The 19,476-nt window shown below is 38.2% G+C and overlaps 1 protein-coding gene across 3 annotated transcripts in view; it reads left to right on the top strand.

The window, feature by feature from the left end:
- Positions 1–19,476, top strand: part of PARD3B (par-3 family cell polarity regulator beta) — a 1,706,387-nt gene that overhangs the window by 668,329 nt on the left and 1,018,582 nt on the right. For all 3 annotated transcript variants that reach the window (XM_006861955.1, XM_006861956.1, XM_006861957.1), the window contains exon 3: positions 6,956–7,127. In XM_006861955.1, coding sequence (XP_006862017.1) covers positions 6,956–7,127 — 172 coding nt within the window. The remainder of the gene's footprint in view (positions 1–6,955; positions 7,128–19,476) is intronic.

Below are 19,476 nucleotides of genomic sequence, written 5' to 3'. Positions count from 1 at the left end.
GGGGGGGGTGGGTTTCTGGGATATACCCTTTGGGTGGTTGATGATGCATGGAGGGGATTGGCAATGAGATGGCAATGAGATGATATACGATGGAATGAATGTAAAACTAAAGTTACCCCATGTAAACTATCATATAATTCACAATAAAACATTAAAAAAAAAAAAACCAACAACTTAGTTGTAGCTTGATCTTCCTCTGTGTAATTGGGGATCAAATGTCTAAATACTGACAGAAATTTGTGGAGGCAGAATTTTTTATTAGAAATAAAAGCTATGTGAACTGATCATATTGGATCATGAGGTCTTTGGAAAATGTCAGTGCTGCCCAGGATGACATGAGAACATTGGCATCACAGAAGGAGAACAGAAGGGGTACCAGAAGACAGATAAGGGCAGCCGAAGAGGACGGCATCCAAATCAAATATTGTCCATACGCACTAGGCGTAGGATTAGGTTACTGCAGCCATTAATTTCTCAGTGATCAGTCTTCCACATGCCACAGAAATGTACTTTATGTTAAATATTAAACACTGTAAAAATAAAATCTATTTTTTCGTGTCCATTTGATATCACTGGGAAAGGTCATTTTGAATAGATTTTTAATGGCAGCAAAGTGAATTGCAATCACTGGACATGTTGTAAACTATCATGCCTTCTATGGAAGGACGCACACAGTATCTATGTAGTATTGCATTTCAGAAACTCTGTTACCCAGTAATATAGGTGTTATGATAAATTAATGGATCAGGTTAAAAGGGACCTACTGCATGTGATTTAAATCAATTATCAGTTGAAACTAGTTTTAGTTTCTGTTATTTGTATGAATTGAGGTACAGATGAAATGGAGTCTCTTATCATCCAGGATATAGGCCAGTGATTATGAAATTATAGAGTCCTACCAATTTCTTCAGTCTGACATTGATCAAATATGCATTCAAAAATGTACTGATACTTACTGGTGATTGGAATGTGAAGGTTGGCATCAAAGAGGAAGAGACAGTAGTTAGAAAATATGGACTTGGTGATAGAAATGATACTAGAGATTACATCATTTTTTAAAATCAATGACTTATTCATTGCTAATGCCTTTTTAAAACAACATAAAAGTCAACTATACACACCAACCTTACCAAATGGAATACACAAGAATCAAATTGACTATATCTGTGGGAAGAGATGGTGGTAAAGCTCAGTATCATCAGTCAACACAAGTTCAGGGACAAACTGTAGAAGAGACCTTCAGTGCTCATATGCAAGTTCAGACTGAAGGGAAAGAAAATTAAAACAAGGCCACAAGGGTCAAAATATGATGTTAAACATATCCCACCAGGATTTAGAAACAATTCAAGAACAGATATAATGCATTAGACACTACAGACCAAAGACCAGAAGAACTGTGAAATGGCATCACAACTTCATACAGGAAGAAAGGGAAATGTCCTTAGAAAGACAGGAAATGAAGAAAAGACAGAAATGGAGGCTTCAGAAGAGAATTTGAATCTTGCTTTCCAGTGTAGAGATGCTAAAGTGAATGGAAGAAATGAGGATGTAAAAGAGCACAACAGAAAATTTCAAAAGACAGCTCAAGAAGACAAGTATTATAATGAAATGTGCAAAGACCTGGAGTTAGAAAACCAAAATGGAAGCACACATTGGTCATTTCTCAAGCTGAAAGAACTGGTGAAAAAATTCAAGCCTCATATTACTATATCGAGGGACTCCATGCTCCTTGGAAACCCTTTACACGGTCGCTATTAGTTGGAACTGACTCAATGGCACTTCACAACAACAATGGACAAAATATTAAATGATACAGAAAGCATCAAAAGAAGATGAAGGTATACTCAGAATCACAGTACCAAAAGAATAGTCACTGTTCAGTTATTTCCAGAAGCAGCATATGATCAAGAATTGATGGTAATAGAGGATAAAATCCAAGGTGCATTAAAGGTATTGCCAAAATAATAATAATAATAATAATAATAATAATAATAAGTCTCCAGGAATTGATGGAATACAAATTGAAATCTCTCAACAAACTGATGTGGCATTGGAGACACTCACTTAGCTATGCCAAGAAATTTGGAAGACAGCTGCCTGGCCAACTGCTTGGAAGAGATTCATATTTCTGACCATTCCAAAGAGAGGTGATCCAATGGAATTGGGAAAGCATTGAGCAACATCATTAATATCACATGCAAGTAAATTTTTGGTAAAGATCATTCAACAGGGAACTTCCAGGAACTCAAAACAGATTCAGAAGGAAATATGGAATGAGGGATATCATTGCTGGCATTAAACGGATCTTGACTGCAAGCAGAGATTACCAGAAAGATGTTCAGCTGTGCTTTATGGACTATGCAAAGACTTTAGACTGTGTGGATCATGACAAGCTATGAATAACATTATGAAGAATGGGTATTCTCAAACACTAGATTGTGCTCATGAGGAACCTGTACATAGACCAAGAAGCAGCCGTTCAAACAGACCAAGGGGATGGTGAATGCTTTAAAATCAGGAAAGGTGGGTATCGGGGCTCTATAATTATACTTATTCAATTGGTATGCTGAGAAAATAATCTGAGAAACTGGGTTACATGAAGAAGAACTCGGTGTCAGGATTAGAGGAACCTGTAATATGCAAGTGATACAACTATGCTTGCTGTGAGGGAAGAGAACTTAAAACATCTACTGATATGGATTTCACCTCAATGTAAGAAAACAAAAACCCTCACCACTGGAATAATAAACAAGATCATGATAAATGTAGAAAAGATTGAAGTTATCTAAGACACCATTTTACTTCAATCTATAACGACACTCATGGTAACAACAGTCAAGAGATCAAATGACATTGCGTTAGGAAAATCTGCTGCTCAAGACCCCTTTAAAGTGTTCAGGAGCAAAGTTTGAGGACTAAGATGCGGCTGGCACAAGCTGTGGTATTTTCGATTGCCTCATATGTATGTGAATGTTGGAGAATGAATAAGGAAGATGACAGAAGAATTGATTCATTTGAGTTATGGTGTTGGAGAAGAATATTGAAAGTATCATGGACTTGCCAGAAGAGCAAACAAATGTATTTTGGAAGAAGTACAACCAGAATGCTCCTAGGAAGCCAGGATGACAAGACTTCATCTCTCACATTTAAGTTCTGCTATCAGGAAGGACCAGTCCCTGGTGAGTGATATTATGCTTAGCAAATAGAGGGTCAGAAAAAAAGTGAGAGAGAGAAAGACACTCCCCAACAAGATGGATTGACACAGTGGCAGAAGCAGGAATGGGCTCCGATATAACAACAGTTGTGAGGACTGGGCAGTGTTTGTTTCTGTGTGCATGGAGTTGCTATGAATTGGAACCAATTCCAGAGTACCTAAAAACAACTTAGATGTCAGGATGCTGAGACTTCCTCTCTCATACTTTGGAAATACAATCAGGAACTTCCAGACCCTGGAGAAGGACATCATGTTTGGTAAAGTGATGTGTCAATGAAAAAGAGGAAGACCCCCAATGGGATGGATTGAAATAATGGTATCAGCAATGGACTCAAACGTAACAACAATTGTGAGTATGGCGTAGGACCTGGCAGCATTTTTTTGTGTTGTGCAGTGTCATTATTGGTCAGAATAGACTCATCAGCTCCTAACAACAGGAACCTAGATGGGATCAGTGACAGTGACCATAGATTCAGAAGTTGGTCCTCTTCTTTTCAGAAGTGTTGATGTTGTTGGGTACCATTAAGTAGATATGCTTACCCCACTTGAGAAAGTAGAATTGCCCCCTAGGTTTTCCTAGGGTATAATCTTTACAGAAGCAAATCGATAGGTGTTTTCCCATGCTGCAGCTGGTGACTTGGAACAGCCAACCTTTTGGTTAGCAGCTGAGCATTGTGTATCCAAGAGAAGGGATTTTATTTCATTTATTTTTCCAGACTCTGCTTTGCTGAGAGAATTTATGTCAATCATGGGATTGGGAGACAGGCTATGTCAAGTACTAATCCGAGATGATGAGATTTAGGAAGCCTCCAAGTGTCACCATTATTCTCAGAGAAGAGTTACATATTGGTGATCGCTCCAAAGAGTGGAGATCACAATCTTAGGCTATAATACCTTCAAGCACAAATTACAGATATTCTCTAGCATAGCTTCTTTTTTCTTTCAGTTTACTTTTTGTACAACTGGTGTTGGTGTTTGAAACCGCGGGTGGAAATTAAATAGAATCTAGTAGCAGTGACCATTTAGTCTGTTACCTTGGGAAACAAAATCTCTTAACTATTCTGTTCTTCTATTTGATAAATAGGTATAATACTATTACAAAATATGTTATAAACAAATGTTGATATCATTGTTTTTGTTGTTAAGTACTGTCCAGTTAGTTCTGACTCATAGTGACCCTGTATAGGGTTTCCAAGACTTTGAATTTTGGGGGGAGCAGAAAGCCTCATCTTTCTTCCATGGAGCAGCTGGTGGGCTCAAATCTCTGGCCTGTGGTTTAAAGTCCAGTGCTTATCATATAGAGCCCCCGTGCTCCCCTGTTGATGCAAAAGTATGGAACTATCAAAAGAAGAAAAAGTTCTATAAAAGTAATATTAATTTATTTATGAATAATCAATTTATGCTTTTCTATGACACTTTTTGATATCCTAATTTTTCTCTTTTACCCAGTACTGAAGGCACAGTGGATATATTAAGAGTTAATGGTTTATAAAGAGCAATCAGTAAAATATTACTCCTAATTGGCACAGAACTGCAAAGGGGACCAGTATAGCCACGTTGCCTAGTTGACTAGAATAGTAAATGAACATAAGTAATGTATGATAAGGATCCTTGGTAGCATTGTGATTACGCATTAGGATAACTGCAAAGTTGATGGTTCAAACCCACCAGCCACTCCTCAGAGAAAGATAAGTATGCCGGCTTGCACAGAGATTTTGTCTTGGAAACCCTAGACATGGTTTCTATGAGTCAGAGTAATTTGAAGGCAATGGGTAATATATACTTACCGATATAACACATGAGACTTATTATGCAGAAATTGTGATGAATACAAAATTTCACTATATTTAATAAATTGATTTGTTTCATTTTCAGAATTTAACTTTTTCATGGCCAAATTATTTTCTGCTTTCATTTGATACCATGTCTTTGTAGTAATGAAGGTATGCTGAAATGCAGGGGACATTTTTTTGAAGTAATGTGGATTTTGATGCAATTATGTGGGATACATAGATTCCCAAGTGGACTCTAGCGATAAGACTGATAGGGTGAGGCTTGTTTTCTTCAGAATCATGCAGGTATACACATCCCTACCAAGCAGTAGCCCATACTACAACTGGGATAGGGCTGAAAAGATGGATGGCCAATATATATCCCATGGATCATGATAGAGTTCAAAGACTAGACTCTTCCTTTTTGACTATTTTTTTTATTGGAAAGATAAAATCTACTAATTACTTTTATACTAGAATAATATTTCATTATTAATCCATTTAATTTTTACCTGAAATCAGTTCATTAATACTATCAGTTAAAAGCAGAAGTGTTATGTACTCCATTTCAAGAGTAGCATTTTTTCCTGTAGTGAGAATGATTGTTGGATTTTCCAATTAAAGAAGTCTCCATACTGAAAATGAGTAGTCAATTATGAAAATTATTTTTGAATTGCCAATTTACATATCCCTAATTGTATTAATTTCTTTTGAAAGACTGAACTTGGAATTTATGATATTTTGATTGGTTACCCTTGTACTTATTAATACTATTGCCAACCAGGCTCCCCTGTGAATGGGGATTTGAGTCCCTTTCCTAAATAAAGGTTTGATTCATAAGTAGGTTTGTTTTATTTAATGAACAGAGAGTATTTGAAGATTCTCTAGCAGAGCGCACATTTGGACACAGGGCACTTTACTGGATTGACAGCAGACTCCCTGAGCTTCCTTTGGTACCCACGTTTGAACTTTGACACATCAGCTGAGCTTAGACATAAGTTCCTCTATGATGGGACTGCGTGCTCTCCCAAAATGCAATTTCAGAGGGCTGCCCTCATTTTTGTTTTATCACAGAAGTGTTTGTACAATTACTTGAATATTTTATTAGATCTGCCTTTACTTTTATAAAAGAATGACTTGAGAATGGAAAATGAAAAGTTTTAATATTGATGAAGAGTTTTAAGTCTCATATGAAATAAAATTTAGGTAACAATGGGAATACTCCATTTTAAAGTACTGATTTTTATTTTCATTGGATTTAGCATTCATTAGTTTTAAAGCATATTTTAAATCAGTTGACATAGTCATGAAGGAAAAGAAAAAAGGAAAAGTCATGTATAGACATGTTTATATGCAAGGGGGCTTCAAAACGTTCATGGAAAAATTCCATTATCTTTCAGTTCCTTTTTTCCATGAACTTTCTGATGCCCTCTCATATACAATATTGATACCATAAACGTACATATATGCACACATAGATGCCCTTTGATTGACTGCAGAAGGACAGATATGATTAGGGATTTTGTAATGTACTTTAGCTAAGATAAGAATGTGCCTCAGAACATGCAAGTCTGTTGTTCAACTTTTGCATATTCAGCTTTTATTTGGGGGAACACTCTTAAAGAAATAGTGAAGTCATTTATGCATACTGGAGACAGTGATGAGGGGAAGAGGTAGCCATTTAATTCCTTTAAGATATTTTTTGTCTTTGCCAGAATTGGTTCTCTATCTCAAGAAGTAGGCAAAACAAGCGAGTAAACAAACAAACCATTAATTATTTCCTAGCCAGAGTGATTTTAGATAGTGTTATTGAAGAATGAAAAGCAGTACCATAGTAATACGAAAGTTTTCAGTTTCAACAGGCCCTTTTCTTTAAAACCACACAAAGATCACCATCATCAACTAGGCACCTTGTTTGTGTGATGTGCTTGTCCTGCAAAGTAATTAGTGTTGTTGGATTTGTTTGTAGCTGATTGCTGTGTTTGACGAACAAGAACCACTTCACAAGATTGAGAGCCCCAGTGGAAACCTGGCAGATCAGCAGAGCCCAGATGCGTTTCAGAAGGAAGTCACTGCCCAACTGGCTTCATTTAAACCCATTGGTGGGGAAATAGAAGTAACTCCTTTTGCTCTGAAGTCAGGTATGTGTAATTCTGGGCTATTGCTTCTACTTTAGGACTTTCATCCTGTTGATACATTTCTTTAAGAAAAATCTAGTTTTCTTTTTTTTCCTCTAAATTCTTGTTTTGTGTAGCTTTTTGCAGTGGCTGATCGTCTCGGGTAAGTAGATGTCCTTTTTCTTAAACTGAGGGTGAATCTCAGCTGAATGCCCTTGAAGTAACATAGGGGAGGAGCAGACTCCGTGATGGGGTTCACCTCTATCTTATGAGGATTGCATAAAAAATACCAGAAAAAAAGTTATTTGGCAAACACTAGGGGTTATAAAGGAATCTGTGTTCTGTTCTTGACCGCCTTCTTTTTCTCATCAAACTATTTGTCTCAGTGTTTGGGGAGATATTTTGAACTCCTTTTTTAAATTCTTGCCTGCTGATTTATTCTAATGAGAACAATCACCTGGTAATTTTGCTCAGATTTCTTTTTGGTTATATTTGTTTTGAAGGTGTTAATAGAGACAAATAAACATTCTTCTTAGGCTTCAGTCAATTTACAACTCCAAGAAAACTAACATGTAAGTTTTAGTGATAACTCTTAAAGATAAATGTATATCAGTCTAGCAGCATGGAGTTTTTAGAAATCCACTAGTATTTTGATACTTAAAGCAGTTTTTTATATCCTTGTTGAATGTATATACATTTTGAGACTTGCTCTAACCACCTGTTATAGGTCAATTCTCCAGCTAGAAGAACAGAAGCTCATATCACTTTTGCAGAGTGAAATCTATTCTTTTTTAAATTAAAGCATATGCTTAAAATTGTAAAGTACATAGTACTAGCTATTCCCATTTGAAATAAAATGTATTTTAAAGTGAATTTTATGCATCACAATACTTGCATATCCATATTTTGTACTAATTTTCTGAAAGGCATCTGTAGTGCCACTTCTAAAGTAAACCAAATGGAAATGAATGACCTAGTCCTCATGATTGGCCTCCATCTTTCATAAACCAAACTATCAGAGCAGTCTGCTGGAACGCGGATGTGGGAGGGCTTTGTGTCAGTTTCTCTTCATCTGGAGCAAGGTTTGTGGCTTCAGCAACCTTACAGCCCTAGCGTTCATTTGCATAATGGATGCCTTTTATCCATTATGCAAATAGTATGGGAGGAAAATTAGGCAATAAGGGAATATGAAAAGGGAAAATTGTTCTTTCTTGTTTTAATATTCTATTTATAAGCAAGTACTATGGTCTTCAAAAAATTGAACCTCAGGGTACCCTTTGCCTGGAATTTGTTTTCTCCTCTCTCTTACATTCTTTCTAAGGGGAAAAAAAAGTTAATTTTTCTTCATCTTTTTTATGATTTCTTTTGGTGGGCCAGGTACTGAGCTCAAGGTATTCAACACTCTAAATATTTTACCCATAATAACTATTTTGAGCCTCCACTCCTTGGAAACCCTATACAAGGTGGCTAGGCAAATACAACAATACTTAATTGGAGTCCTAGTGTGACGATGTAGAATCAGCACTGGATTTGAACTGCAAGGTCTGTAGGGTGGTTATGAGTTGGAACCTACTAGACAGCACTTAACAACAAGAATGCTTAGTTAGTTGTGTTCTATGGTTCTCCTCATTTAAGAAATAAAGAAACAAACAAAGAGACGTTGTGTAACTCACCCCAAATCACACAGCTCTTATGTAGCAGAAATGGAATGTAACCCTCACTAACACCAGTTTTAGCTACCATTTTGCTGTACTGCCTCTTATATGCATAACTCAAAAAATTCTTGGCACCACCTTCCTGGGGGTTATTTTGTGAATATATGTGTAAACCTTGAAAACACTAGATAAATCTCTTGCCTCAAAAATCCTGTTTTCATCTATTATCAGAAATAAAATGATGAGATTAGTCATTTGACACTTTTAGGTAGCAAAGTTTGCCTTCCAGCCTGAAACTATAGTAGCATCATCTCCAGTTCCTTCTCTTTCCTCCCACCTACTTTCTGTCAATTTTTCCTCCCCCATGTCTGCTGATACTGCAGCAGGCTGGAGCTTTATCATCAATCAGACTAGTGTGGAGGCCTCAAATTGACCTTTTCTCTACTGTGCGGGCTTTCTCCAATCCCTGCTGCTGCCGGAGCTGCCTTTCTAAATTACAAATCTGATTATATCCCTCCCCTGCTTAACAACCTCCAATGGCTCCCCATTGCCCCTAGGACTAAGTCCAAACTCATTAGCAAGTGATGCAGATGGTTCCTCTGAATAGCTGGAGGAATTTGGGCAGGCAGGAATGAAGAAAACACTTCCCTTACCCACCCACATGGTTTATCAGAGTTAGTAACTTTCATATCTGAGGTTTTAAAAGAGGAAGGAAAAAATGTTTTTAATTGGGTCACTTTGAACATGGCAGTGGTGATGAAGGTGTGCTGTGGAGTTGGTTCCTACTCAGAGTGACCCTGCATAGGGTTTCTGAGGCTGTATACCTTTACGGAAGCAGAAAGCCTCATCTTTCTTCCACAGAACAATTGGTAGTTTCAAACTGCTGACCTTGAGGTTAGCAGCCCGACTTGACTCATAAACAATACCAGAGCTCCTTTGATCTTAAATGGGGGGAGGGGGGATTAAAAATAACAACAGGACCTGCTTCAGTTTCTACACATTTTGCTCTTCTCTGGCATGGTTAGAGGCTGGGCATTTGCTATCTTAATGAATGGCTGTGGTTAGCAGGAGATGTGGTATTAACCACTGCTCTGGGAGTGTGGATGATTGTGCTGTTAGACGCATCATGGGGGGTGGGAGGTGTGGTCAGGATGTGACTTCCAGCAGTCCCTCATAATGAACAGGTGTATAAAATGCCAGATACTGCAGCCTCAGCCGCTCACCTCTGCTGCATACTCAGTTCCTATAGAACCACTGGAAAACATTCTGCTTTGCACTGGGCCCATTTCACCAGACTGATGCAGCAGAAGCAGGCTAATTCTCACTTGGTAAAGTCTTATTCACCTTTTACATGTTCAGATCCACTGAAGGAAATGGAGAAATTCATCACCATCCATTTACATGTTTAGCTTCCTGAAGGGGATAATTTGACAAATGTTAGCAATCTAAACATTTCTATGATTAAGTCATGTTGATCTCCAAACTTGTCTCTTCCACTGTCACTTGTTTTACTGATATTATGAAAATGTTCTCAATGTTCAGTATAATTTTTATATCTCTTTTTTTTTAACACACAATAACCATCAATAATATTATATTAAAACTCATTAACAGAGGCGGGGCTTGAAGGCAGATAGGGTGGAGGTGCAGTGAAGTTCGCCATCAGCAATACCACAGAATACCAGCGGGAGCGGGTTCAGAGGAGAGCTCCAAAACTCTGAAATACATAGGTAGGAATATTTTTTAAATTTGAAGGCTTATAGTTAGTGAAACTTGTAGTGGAAATAAAAAATTGTGTTTTAAAATTTTTCGGGCTCGGCAGCCCAGAGCCAAAAACGTGGATGAGACCAAATGGCAAGGCCAAGTGGGGGAGCAGGCACTCCACAGAATAATGCTGCAGGAACCTTAGAGCAAAGGTGGACAACACACCTTGTTGGTTTTCCTTTGTTCTGATTTTTGTTGTTGTTGTTGTTGTTGTTGTTATCTGTTCATTGACCCACCACTGTTTGTGCACCTCCATTCTTGTGACTAGAGGGGGTGCCTGAGAGAGTGGACACCCCCCACCCCCAACACTGGTTGGTTCTTCTGCCACACATGCATACAGACACTCTCAGCCCAAGACCTGGCCCTGAACTATTTTTAATAGAAAAAAGACCAGGGTGGTGAGGGAAAGAGAATTTAAAAAGAAAACAGGCTAAAAAGGAAATTAAATCCTGAGGTACAGCATAAAAACCAACAGTGACATCTTGAAATTTATCAGGTGGCCTTGAAGGCAAGAAGCTGAAAGAGGACATAAAAGTCATACCCATATTAGGCTATAGGTTTTTTTTTTTTCTTCTTCTCTCACTCCTCTCCCTTTTCCACAGTTATAGACTACTGGTTTTGTTGTTGTTGTTTTAGTGGGTTATTTTTGTTTTGTTTTCTTATTTTTTTGCTGTTTCTGCTTTGCTGTTTTTGTTCCACCTTTTACCTTTGGGGGACATTTTCTCTCCCTATATTACCCAAGAAGAGACAGCAACTGCTGCTATATAATCAAGATACAGCATCAAAACACAGGCAAGAACCAATACCAACTGCCATATGCCAGGGAGACAGACAACACCAGTGAAAGTTACTCTGATTTCAGTATTAAGAAAAGTGAAATGGGAAGCCCACATCCTGATCACATCAACCTGGAGGCAGTCAGAAAATAGAAAAAATACCAAAAAAGATGCTCAATTGAGTATTAAGGCCACAGATAAACATTAAACATGTCCAAGAAGCAAAAGCAGATGACCATATCAGCACATGTCCAGAAACAAGATAAAATGTCTGAGACAAATGACCTAGAGGTAGACCTGGACTCCATTCTGGAAGGAGGGCAGGCCTTGGAAATGCCTGAGAAGGAATTCAGAAAAATGATTATAAAATGTTTCAAAACATTTTACAATGGAGTTGAGAAAAATAAGGAAGAAGTCAGGAAAGCACTACAGGAACAATCAAATAAGAAAGATACAGCATTGGAAACAATTCAATACCTACAGAAAGAGGTCCAAATGATCAATAATAGAATATCAGAAATAGACAATACGCTGAAAGGGCAAAGGAGTAGAACAGAAGAAATGGAAGGCAGAACTAGTGACCTGGAAGACAAATCTCTCAATACCAATAGGATAGAAGAGCAAACAGAAAAAAGGATAAAAAAATCTAAAGAAGGTCTAAGGTTCATGTTGGACAACATGAAGAGGAATAACTTAATAATTATTGGCATTCCAATAATCACACAAGTCCAGAGAGGAAATATCTGAAGAACTACTGGAAGAAAATTTCACTAACATCCTGAAAAGTGAAAAGATAAACATTCAAGAAGCTAAACGAACCCCAGGAAGGAGAGACCACAAAAGAAAATCACCAAGACATATCACAATCAAGCTCTCCAAAATCAAAGCTAAGGAGACACTCCTGAAAGCAGAAGTGTTACAAACAAAGGCAAGCAAGTCAGATTAAGCTCTGACTTCTCAGCAGAAACCATGCAGGCTAGAAGGCACTTCTTGTTGTTGTTGTTATGTGCTGTCGAGTCGGTTCCGACCCATAGCGACTAGGGAGACATATATAAATCCTGAAAGAAAAGAATTGCCAACCAAGAATCCTTTATCCAGCAAAGCTATCAATCAAATTGTTGTTGTTGTTGTTAAGTGCCGTCAAGTCGGTTCCGACTCATAGCGACCCTGTACAGGGTTTCCGAGGGTGTAAATCTTTACGGGAGTAGAAAGCCTCATTTTTCTCCCACGGAGCAGCTGGTAGTTTCGAACCGCTTACCTTAAGGTTCGCAGCCCGATTCGTAACCACTATGCTACCAGAGCTCCTTTATGATGGTGTAATCAAAACATTCCAGGATAAACAGAAGCTAAGAGATTTTTCCAAAGCCAACCCTGCACTACAAAACATCCTAAAGAGAGTTGTGTAGACTGAAAACCAACAAGAACAGACAACAACCAGAGACTGGCATATGTTGCGACACCACCTGGAACTCAATCGACAAAAGGAAGAGTTGAGAACAGAACAAAACTATAAGAACAAATTCAGAGAATCTGGGTGGTCAGTCTATGATCAAAACAATTACAATATCAGAGATCCTGATGGTGAGAAGATCAGGTAGATTACAGGATAAAATAGACTACACTAAATGGAGAGAAAAATTAATGGACTATAAGGCAACCTCAAAGAAAATTAACACTTCACAACGTATCAAGAAAACGAAAGGCCAAGAAGAACATGGAAACATTAAAAATATGAGGAAACTCACAAGAAAGAACACAAAAACCATGAACTCAACAAAGGAAGACACATAGAACAAAGAGAGCAGCAATGCCACCAAAAAACCAAACATATTGGTAGAACTTAATCAATACCTATCGATAATTACACTGAATATAAACAGATTAAATGCACCAGTCAAGAGACAGAGGGTGGCAGAATGGATAAGAAAACAAGACCCTTCAGTATGCTGTCTGCAAGAGACACATCTCACACACAAGAGACAAAAACAGATTAAAAATCAAAGGATGGAAAAAAATATACCAAGCTAATTGCAATAAAAAATGAAAAGGAGTGGCAGTACTAATCTCCGATAAAATAAGCTTTAAAGCAAAAACCAGCATTATAGATAAAGGTGGACATTTTCTCATGATTAAAGGGACAACTGAATAAGATGACATAACCATAATAAATGTCTATGGTCTCAATAAAAGAACACCAAAATATATAAAGCAAACTAATAGATTTGAAAAAAGAAATAGATGAATCTACAATAATAGTGGGTGATTTTAATATACCGCATTCAACTAGAAAGAAACTTGACAAAGACATAGACGAACTAAAAACACAATCAGCCAACTGGACCTCATAGATGTGTATAGAGCCTTCAACCGAACAACAGCAAAATACACATTCTTTTCCAGTGCACAAGGAACATTCTCCTGAATAGAACAAACCTCCATAAATTTACAAATATCAAAATACTACAAAGCATTTTCTCAGACCACAATAATATCAATTTAGAAATCAACAATAGGAAGACCAAGGAAATGAAGTCAAATATGGAAACTGAATAACACCCTGCTGAAAAGCGACTGGGTAGTAGAAGAAATCGTGAATTCACAAAGTTCCTAGAATCAAAGGAGAACGAAAACACAACATACTAAATTCTTTGTGACACGGCAAAAGTGGTGCTGAGAGAAGAATTTATTATAATGAATGCACACATCCAAAAAGAAGAAAGAAACAAAATTAGCACATTAACTCAGCCTGTACAACAATGAGAAACAGACCAACAGATGGAACCTACAGCCACCAAAGGAAAAGAAATAATAAAGATTAGAGCCAAAAAAATGAGATAGAAAAAAGAAAAACTATATAAAGAATCAACAGGACAAGAAGCTGGTTCTTTGGAAGGATTAACAAAATTGACAGACCATTGGAAAATCTAAAAAAAGAAAAGAGGGTGAGGACACAAATAACGCATTAGAAACCACATGGGCGATGTCATAACAGAACCAAAGGAAATCAAAAGGATAACAGAATACTATGAAAACTTGTACTCCAACAAATTTGAAAACTTAGAAGAGATGGTTACATTTTTAGAAAAACACGATCTACCTAAATTTACACACAGTGAAGTGGAAAACCTGAACAGATGCTAACAAAAGAAAAAATTGATCAGGTCATCAAAAACTCCCAACCAAGAAAAGTCCAGGCCCAGATGGCTTCATGGTGAGTTCTGCCAAACAGTCAGGGAAGAGCTGTTTACCAATTCTACCCAAACTATTCCAAGAATATAGAGGATGGAAAACTTCCTAGTACATGAAGCAAGCATAACCCTCATACCAAAACCAAAGACGGATATCACTAAGAAATAAAATTATAGACCAATATCCCTCATGAACATAGATGCAAAAATTCTAAACAAAATCCTAGTCGATAGAATCCAGCAGCACATCAAAAAGATAATACATCATGATCATATGGGATCCATATCAGGGATGCAAGGATGGTTCAACATTAGAAAAATGATCAACGTAATCCACCATATGAATAAGAAAAAAGAAAAGAATCACATGATCATATCCACTGATGCAGAATAGGCATTTGACAAAATCCAACATCTATTTCTGATAAAAACATTCAACATAGTAGGAATTGAAGGGAAATTCCTCAACATAATCAAGAGCATATGTACAAAACCAACAACCTACGTTTATTCTCAATTGAGAGAAACTGAAAGCCTTCCCTCTGTGAACAGGAATCAGACAAGGATGTCTTTGTCACCACTCTTCTTCAATACTGTGCTGGAAATCTTAGCAAGAGCTATACGGCAAGACAGGGAAATTAAAGGCATCAAAATTGGCAAAGAGGAAGTAAAACTCTATTTTCAGACAATACAATCTTATACATAGAAAGCCCCAAAAGACTCAGTAAAAGAGCTACTAGACCTCACTGGAAGATTCAGCAAAGTGGCAGGATATAAGATCAACATACAAACATCAGTTGAATTCCTCTATGCCAAAAATGACAGCGTTGAAAAGGACATTAGGAAAGCAATACCATTTACAATAGTCACCCAAAGGATGAAATATCTAGGAAAGGATGAAATATCTAGGACTAAATGTAACCAGAGAAACAAAGGATTTATACAAAGAAAACTACAAACACTACTACGAGAAACCAAAAGAGACTTACAAAAATGGAAGAATGTACCATGCTCCTGAATAGGAAGACCTAACATTTCTGAAAATGTCAATACTGCCCAAAGCAATTTACACATATAATACAATTCCAATCCAGATTCCAACAACATGCTTCAAAGAGATGGAAAAAACAATTACAAACTTTATATGGAAAGGAAAGAGACCCAATATAAACAAAGCACTGCTTAAGAAAAGAATAAGGTTGGAAACCTCTCACTCCCCAATTTCAAAATTTATTACACAGCTACAGTGGTCAAAACTGCTTGGTACTGGTACAATGAAAGATACATTGATCAATGGAACAGAATTGAGAATCCAGAAATTAACCCATTCACATACAGCCAACTGATTTTTGACAAAACACCTAAATATCTTGCATGGGGAGAGGATATTCTTTTCAACAGATGGTGCTGGCAGAACTGGAAAGTGATATGCCAAAGATTGAAACAAGACCTTCACCTCACACTTTATACAAAACCAACTCAGCTTGGATTAAAGACCTAAGTGTGAATCCCAAAATTATGAAGGCCATCAATGAAAAAATAGGGACAAATGTGAGGGCACTGATTCAGAGAATACACAGACTACCAAATGTTTTGAAAATTACATAAACTAAAGTAGACAAAATAGATGATTGGGACATAGTAAAACTTCAAAAAAAACAAACTTATATGCATCAAACGACTTCATCAGAAGAGTAAAAAGGGAACCCTCAGAATGGGAAAAAATATTTTGCTAAGACACATCATATAAAGGACTCATTTCTAAAATATATAGAAAACCACAACACTACAAGAAAAATATGTTGTTGTTAAGTGCCGTGGAGTTGGTTCCGACTCATAGTGACCCTGCACAGGGTTGCCGAGGCTGTAAATCTTTACGGGAGCAGAATGTCTCGTCTTTCTCCCGCGGATCCGCTGGTAGTTTTGAGGAGCTCTGGTAGCGTAGTGGTTACGGATCGGGCTGCGAACCTTAAGATCAGCGGTTCAAAACTACCAGCTGCTCCGCGGGAGAAAGATGAGGCTTTCTACTCCCGTAAAGATTTACACCCTCGGAAACCCTGTACAGGGTCGCTATGGGTTGGAACCGACTCGATGGCACTTAAGAAGAAAAATATAAATAACCCAATTAAAAAATGGGCACAGGACATTAACAGATACTTTACCAAGAAGGAGATCTGGGCAGCTAACAAATATATGAAGAAATGTTCATGATCACTATCCATTGTTGTTGTTGTTATGTGCTGTGGAGTCGGTTCCGACTCATAGCGACGCTGTACTGGGTTTCTAAGGCTGTAAATCTTTATGGGAGCAGAAAGCCTCATCTTTCTCCCACAGAACAGCTGGTAGTTTTGAACTGCTGACCGTGAGGTTAGCAGCCCGATTAGTAACCACTATGCTACCAGAGCTCCTTTAGAGATGCAAATCAAAACAACAATGAGATATCACTCACATTAGCAATAACAACAAAGATCAAAAAAGTAGACTACAATAAATGCTGGTGAGGACATGGAGTGAATGGGATGCTCCTGCATTGCTGGTGGAATTGCAAAATGGTCCAACCTCTCTGGAAAGCAATATGGCACTTCCTCAGAAGGTTGGAAATAGAGATACCTTATGATCCAGCAATTCCTCTACTTGGTATTTACCCACAAGAAATATGAGCCATAACATGAGTAGATATATGCACACCAATGTTCATAGCAGCACTATGTACAACAGCAAAAAGATGAAGACAGCCTAAGTGCCCATCAATGGAAGAATGGATAAACAGACTGTGGTACATACACACAATGGAATATTATGCTACCTTGAAGAACAAGAAGGAAGCTGTAAACTATCACATAACATGGATGAACTTTGAAGACATTATGTTGAGTGAAATTAGTCACAAAATGAGAAATACTGCATAAGACCACTACTGTAAAAGACTAAGAAAAAGAACCCATACTAAAAGGGCAGGGGATGATTCTTTGCTGGTTACTGGGATGTGGGGTGTGGGGTGAGGGAAGGGACGGGAAGGTGAAGCACTGGGTAGGGAATAGACACAGGATAGTCTGGGTGCTAGGGAAAGGTGCAATACACAAGAAGGGTGAGGGGAATGGAAGAACAAGGTGGATGGGAAAACAATTAGGCAGGTTTGCATGGGCAAAATGGGATAGAGGTAAATAATGATATATGTACAATCTTGGAACAACAGGGCTTTGGGATACAGGGATTGAGACATGATTGGAATGTGTAAAAGGGGGAAAATAACGTTATGCTGGTTGGCTGTCTTTTGAATCTTGGTTTCCCTAGCATACCATTATAAAATAGATACTTGAGGGGGAGAGAAAGGTATAGTCAGAAATATCACCATAAAAAGCTTGTAAGTCTGTCTTCTGCCTATAACTGATTGGGATACCTAAAATGGGGCTACAACGTGCCCAGGCTTCCTATGGAGCCTCTGCATTACACAAGACCACAGGTGAAATTCTGAACCCCATCCAGAATCTTCTGAGTTGTGAAATTTCCACTTGAAAGGACAAGCAGCCCAGCCTGGATCTGCTAGAGGAACAGAAGATACTTCTTGAAAGAAAAAAATGACAGGAAAAATACAAAACAGTCAGACTGATTACTACAAGAACAAGCAAGTTACTTGCCCAGGAAACATCAAGGCAAGTGGTCCAGTTCCTTCAGGGCAAACCCCCTTCCAAGACTAAGACTCAATGGGAATACATGTGCAGACATGCACTCTGATGAGCTAAGCCCTACCACATTCAATAGACTTCTGTGTACCTGGGTGGAGACCTGGTTGGCCAACAGTGTGTCAAGACATGGGGACTCTTGTGCCCAGATTCAGTGACATAGCCACAAAGGACTAGAGTGGAGAGTGAAGCATCCAGCTGATAAGAAGAGAGGGCATATGCACAAGAACATCAGACTTGCACATAATACCCACTTGACCTGGCTTCAATGACTGGATGGCCAGAGCTCAACTAGTAGAATAAAGAAGAGTTAAAAAAAGAGTAATCTGATACAATTTGATGAACTTGACTTATACCTATGGATGCAGTAGCTCACAAGAGGGAACAAATCTTTACAGTGAGGATCATTCCCACCCCCTCTATACACAGAGTAGACAGGGATGGTCAACTTGGACATTGGCTACCAAAAATGGGGGTGCTACAATGGCAAGAAGTGAATGACTACAAGTTTTCAAGAGGGAGCCAGATCCATAGGGCCTGGAAGAAGGTAAAATCTCCACTGAGTAGTATCCAGTCTGTTTGGGTGGGGCTGATGAAAGGAAATGTGGATAGGTCTCTTGCGGTACAATAGCGAATAATTATTATCAGGTCTGACTGTGAAGATTGGAAATATAAAGGTAGACTTTTGTAGCAAAAGGAGGGGAGTGATTGACTTTGCAGTCTAGAGTGGGTGTCCCTGGGATCATCAAGGGAGAGGAGCGGAGTATGGGACCCTACCCAGAAAAACAGTGATGCCAGAAAAGGAGGTAGAGATGATGACATGGAGAGATGGAGCATCTGGGGGCTCTAGACCCAGAGAGGGAGAGAGGCTGTGTGCTGAAGACCGGGGTCAGACTTGCAAGGTTGGTTGATGATGCATGGGGGAATTATAACTATGTCAATGAAACGATATATGATAGCATGAATGTATAGCTAATGTTCTCTCTCCCATGTAAACTATCGCATAAGTCACAATAAAACATTAATAAAAACCCAATTCATTAACAAACTTCTCCACGTACACTTGCTGTGAGATCCCCTTCTCCTATTCTCTTGTTATCTCGCAAGATGAAATTCTCATAAAGTCAAAAGCAGGAATTCATATTTCTAGCCCTTCATGAATGTAACTACTCAAGAGACGGATTGACACCTGGCTCTAACAATGGGCATCAACATAGCAAGAGCTGTAAGGATGGCACAGGACACTTGGTCACTCTCCATGAAAAAGAACTAACTTAACAGCAACTAACAACAGTATGAATTAATCT

This window comes from Chrysochloris asiatica, unplaced genomic scaffold (assembly GCF_000296735.1).
Source record: "Chrysochloris asiatica unplaced genomic scaffold, ChrAsi1.0 scaffold00045, whole genome shotgun sequence".
In the NCBI taxonomy this organism is placed as follows: Eukaryota; Metazoa; Chordata; class Mammalia; order Afrosoricida; family Chrysochloridae; genus Chrysochloris; species Chrysochloris asiatica.
This window is presented reverse-complemented; position numbering and strand designations above follow the sequence as displayed.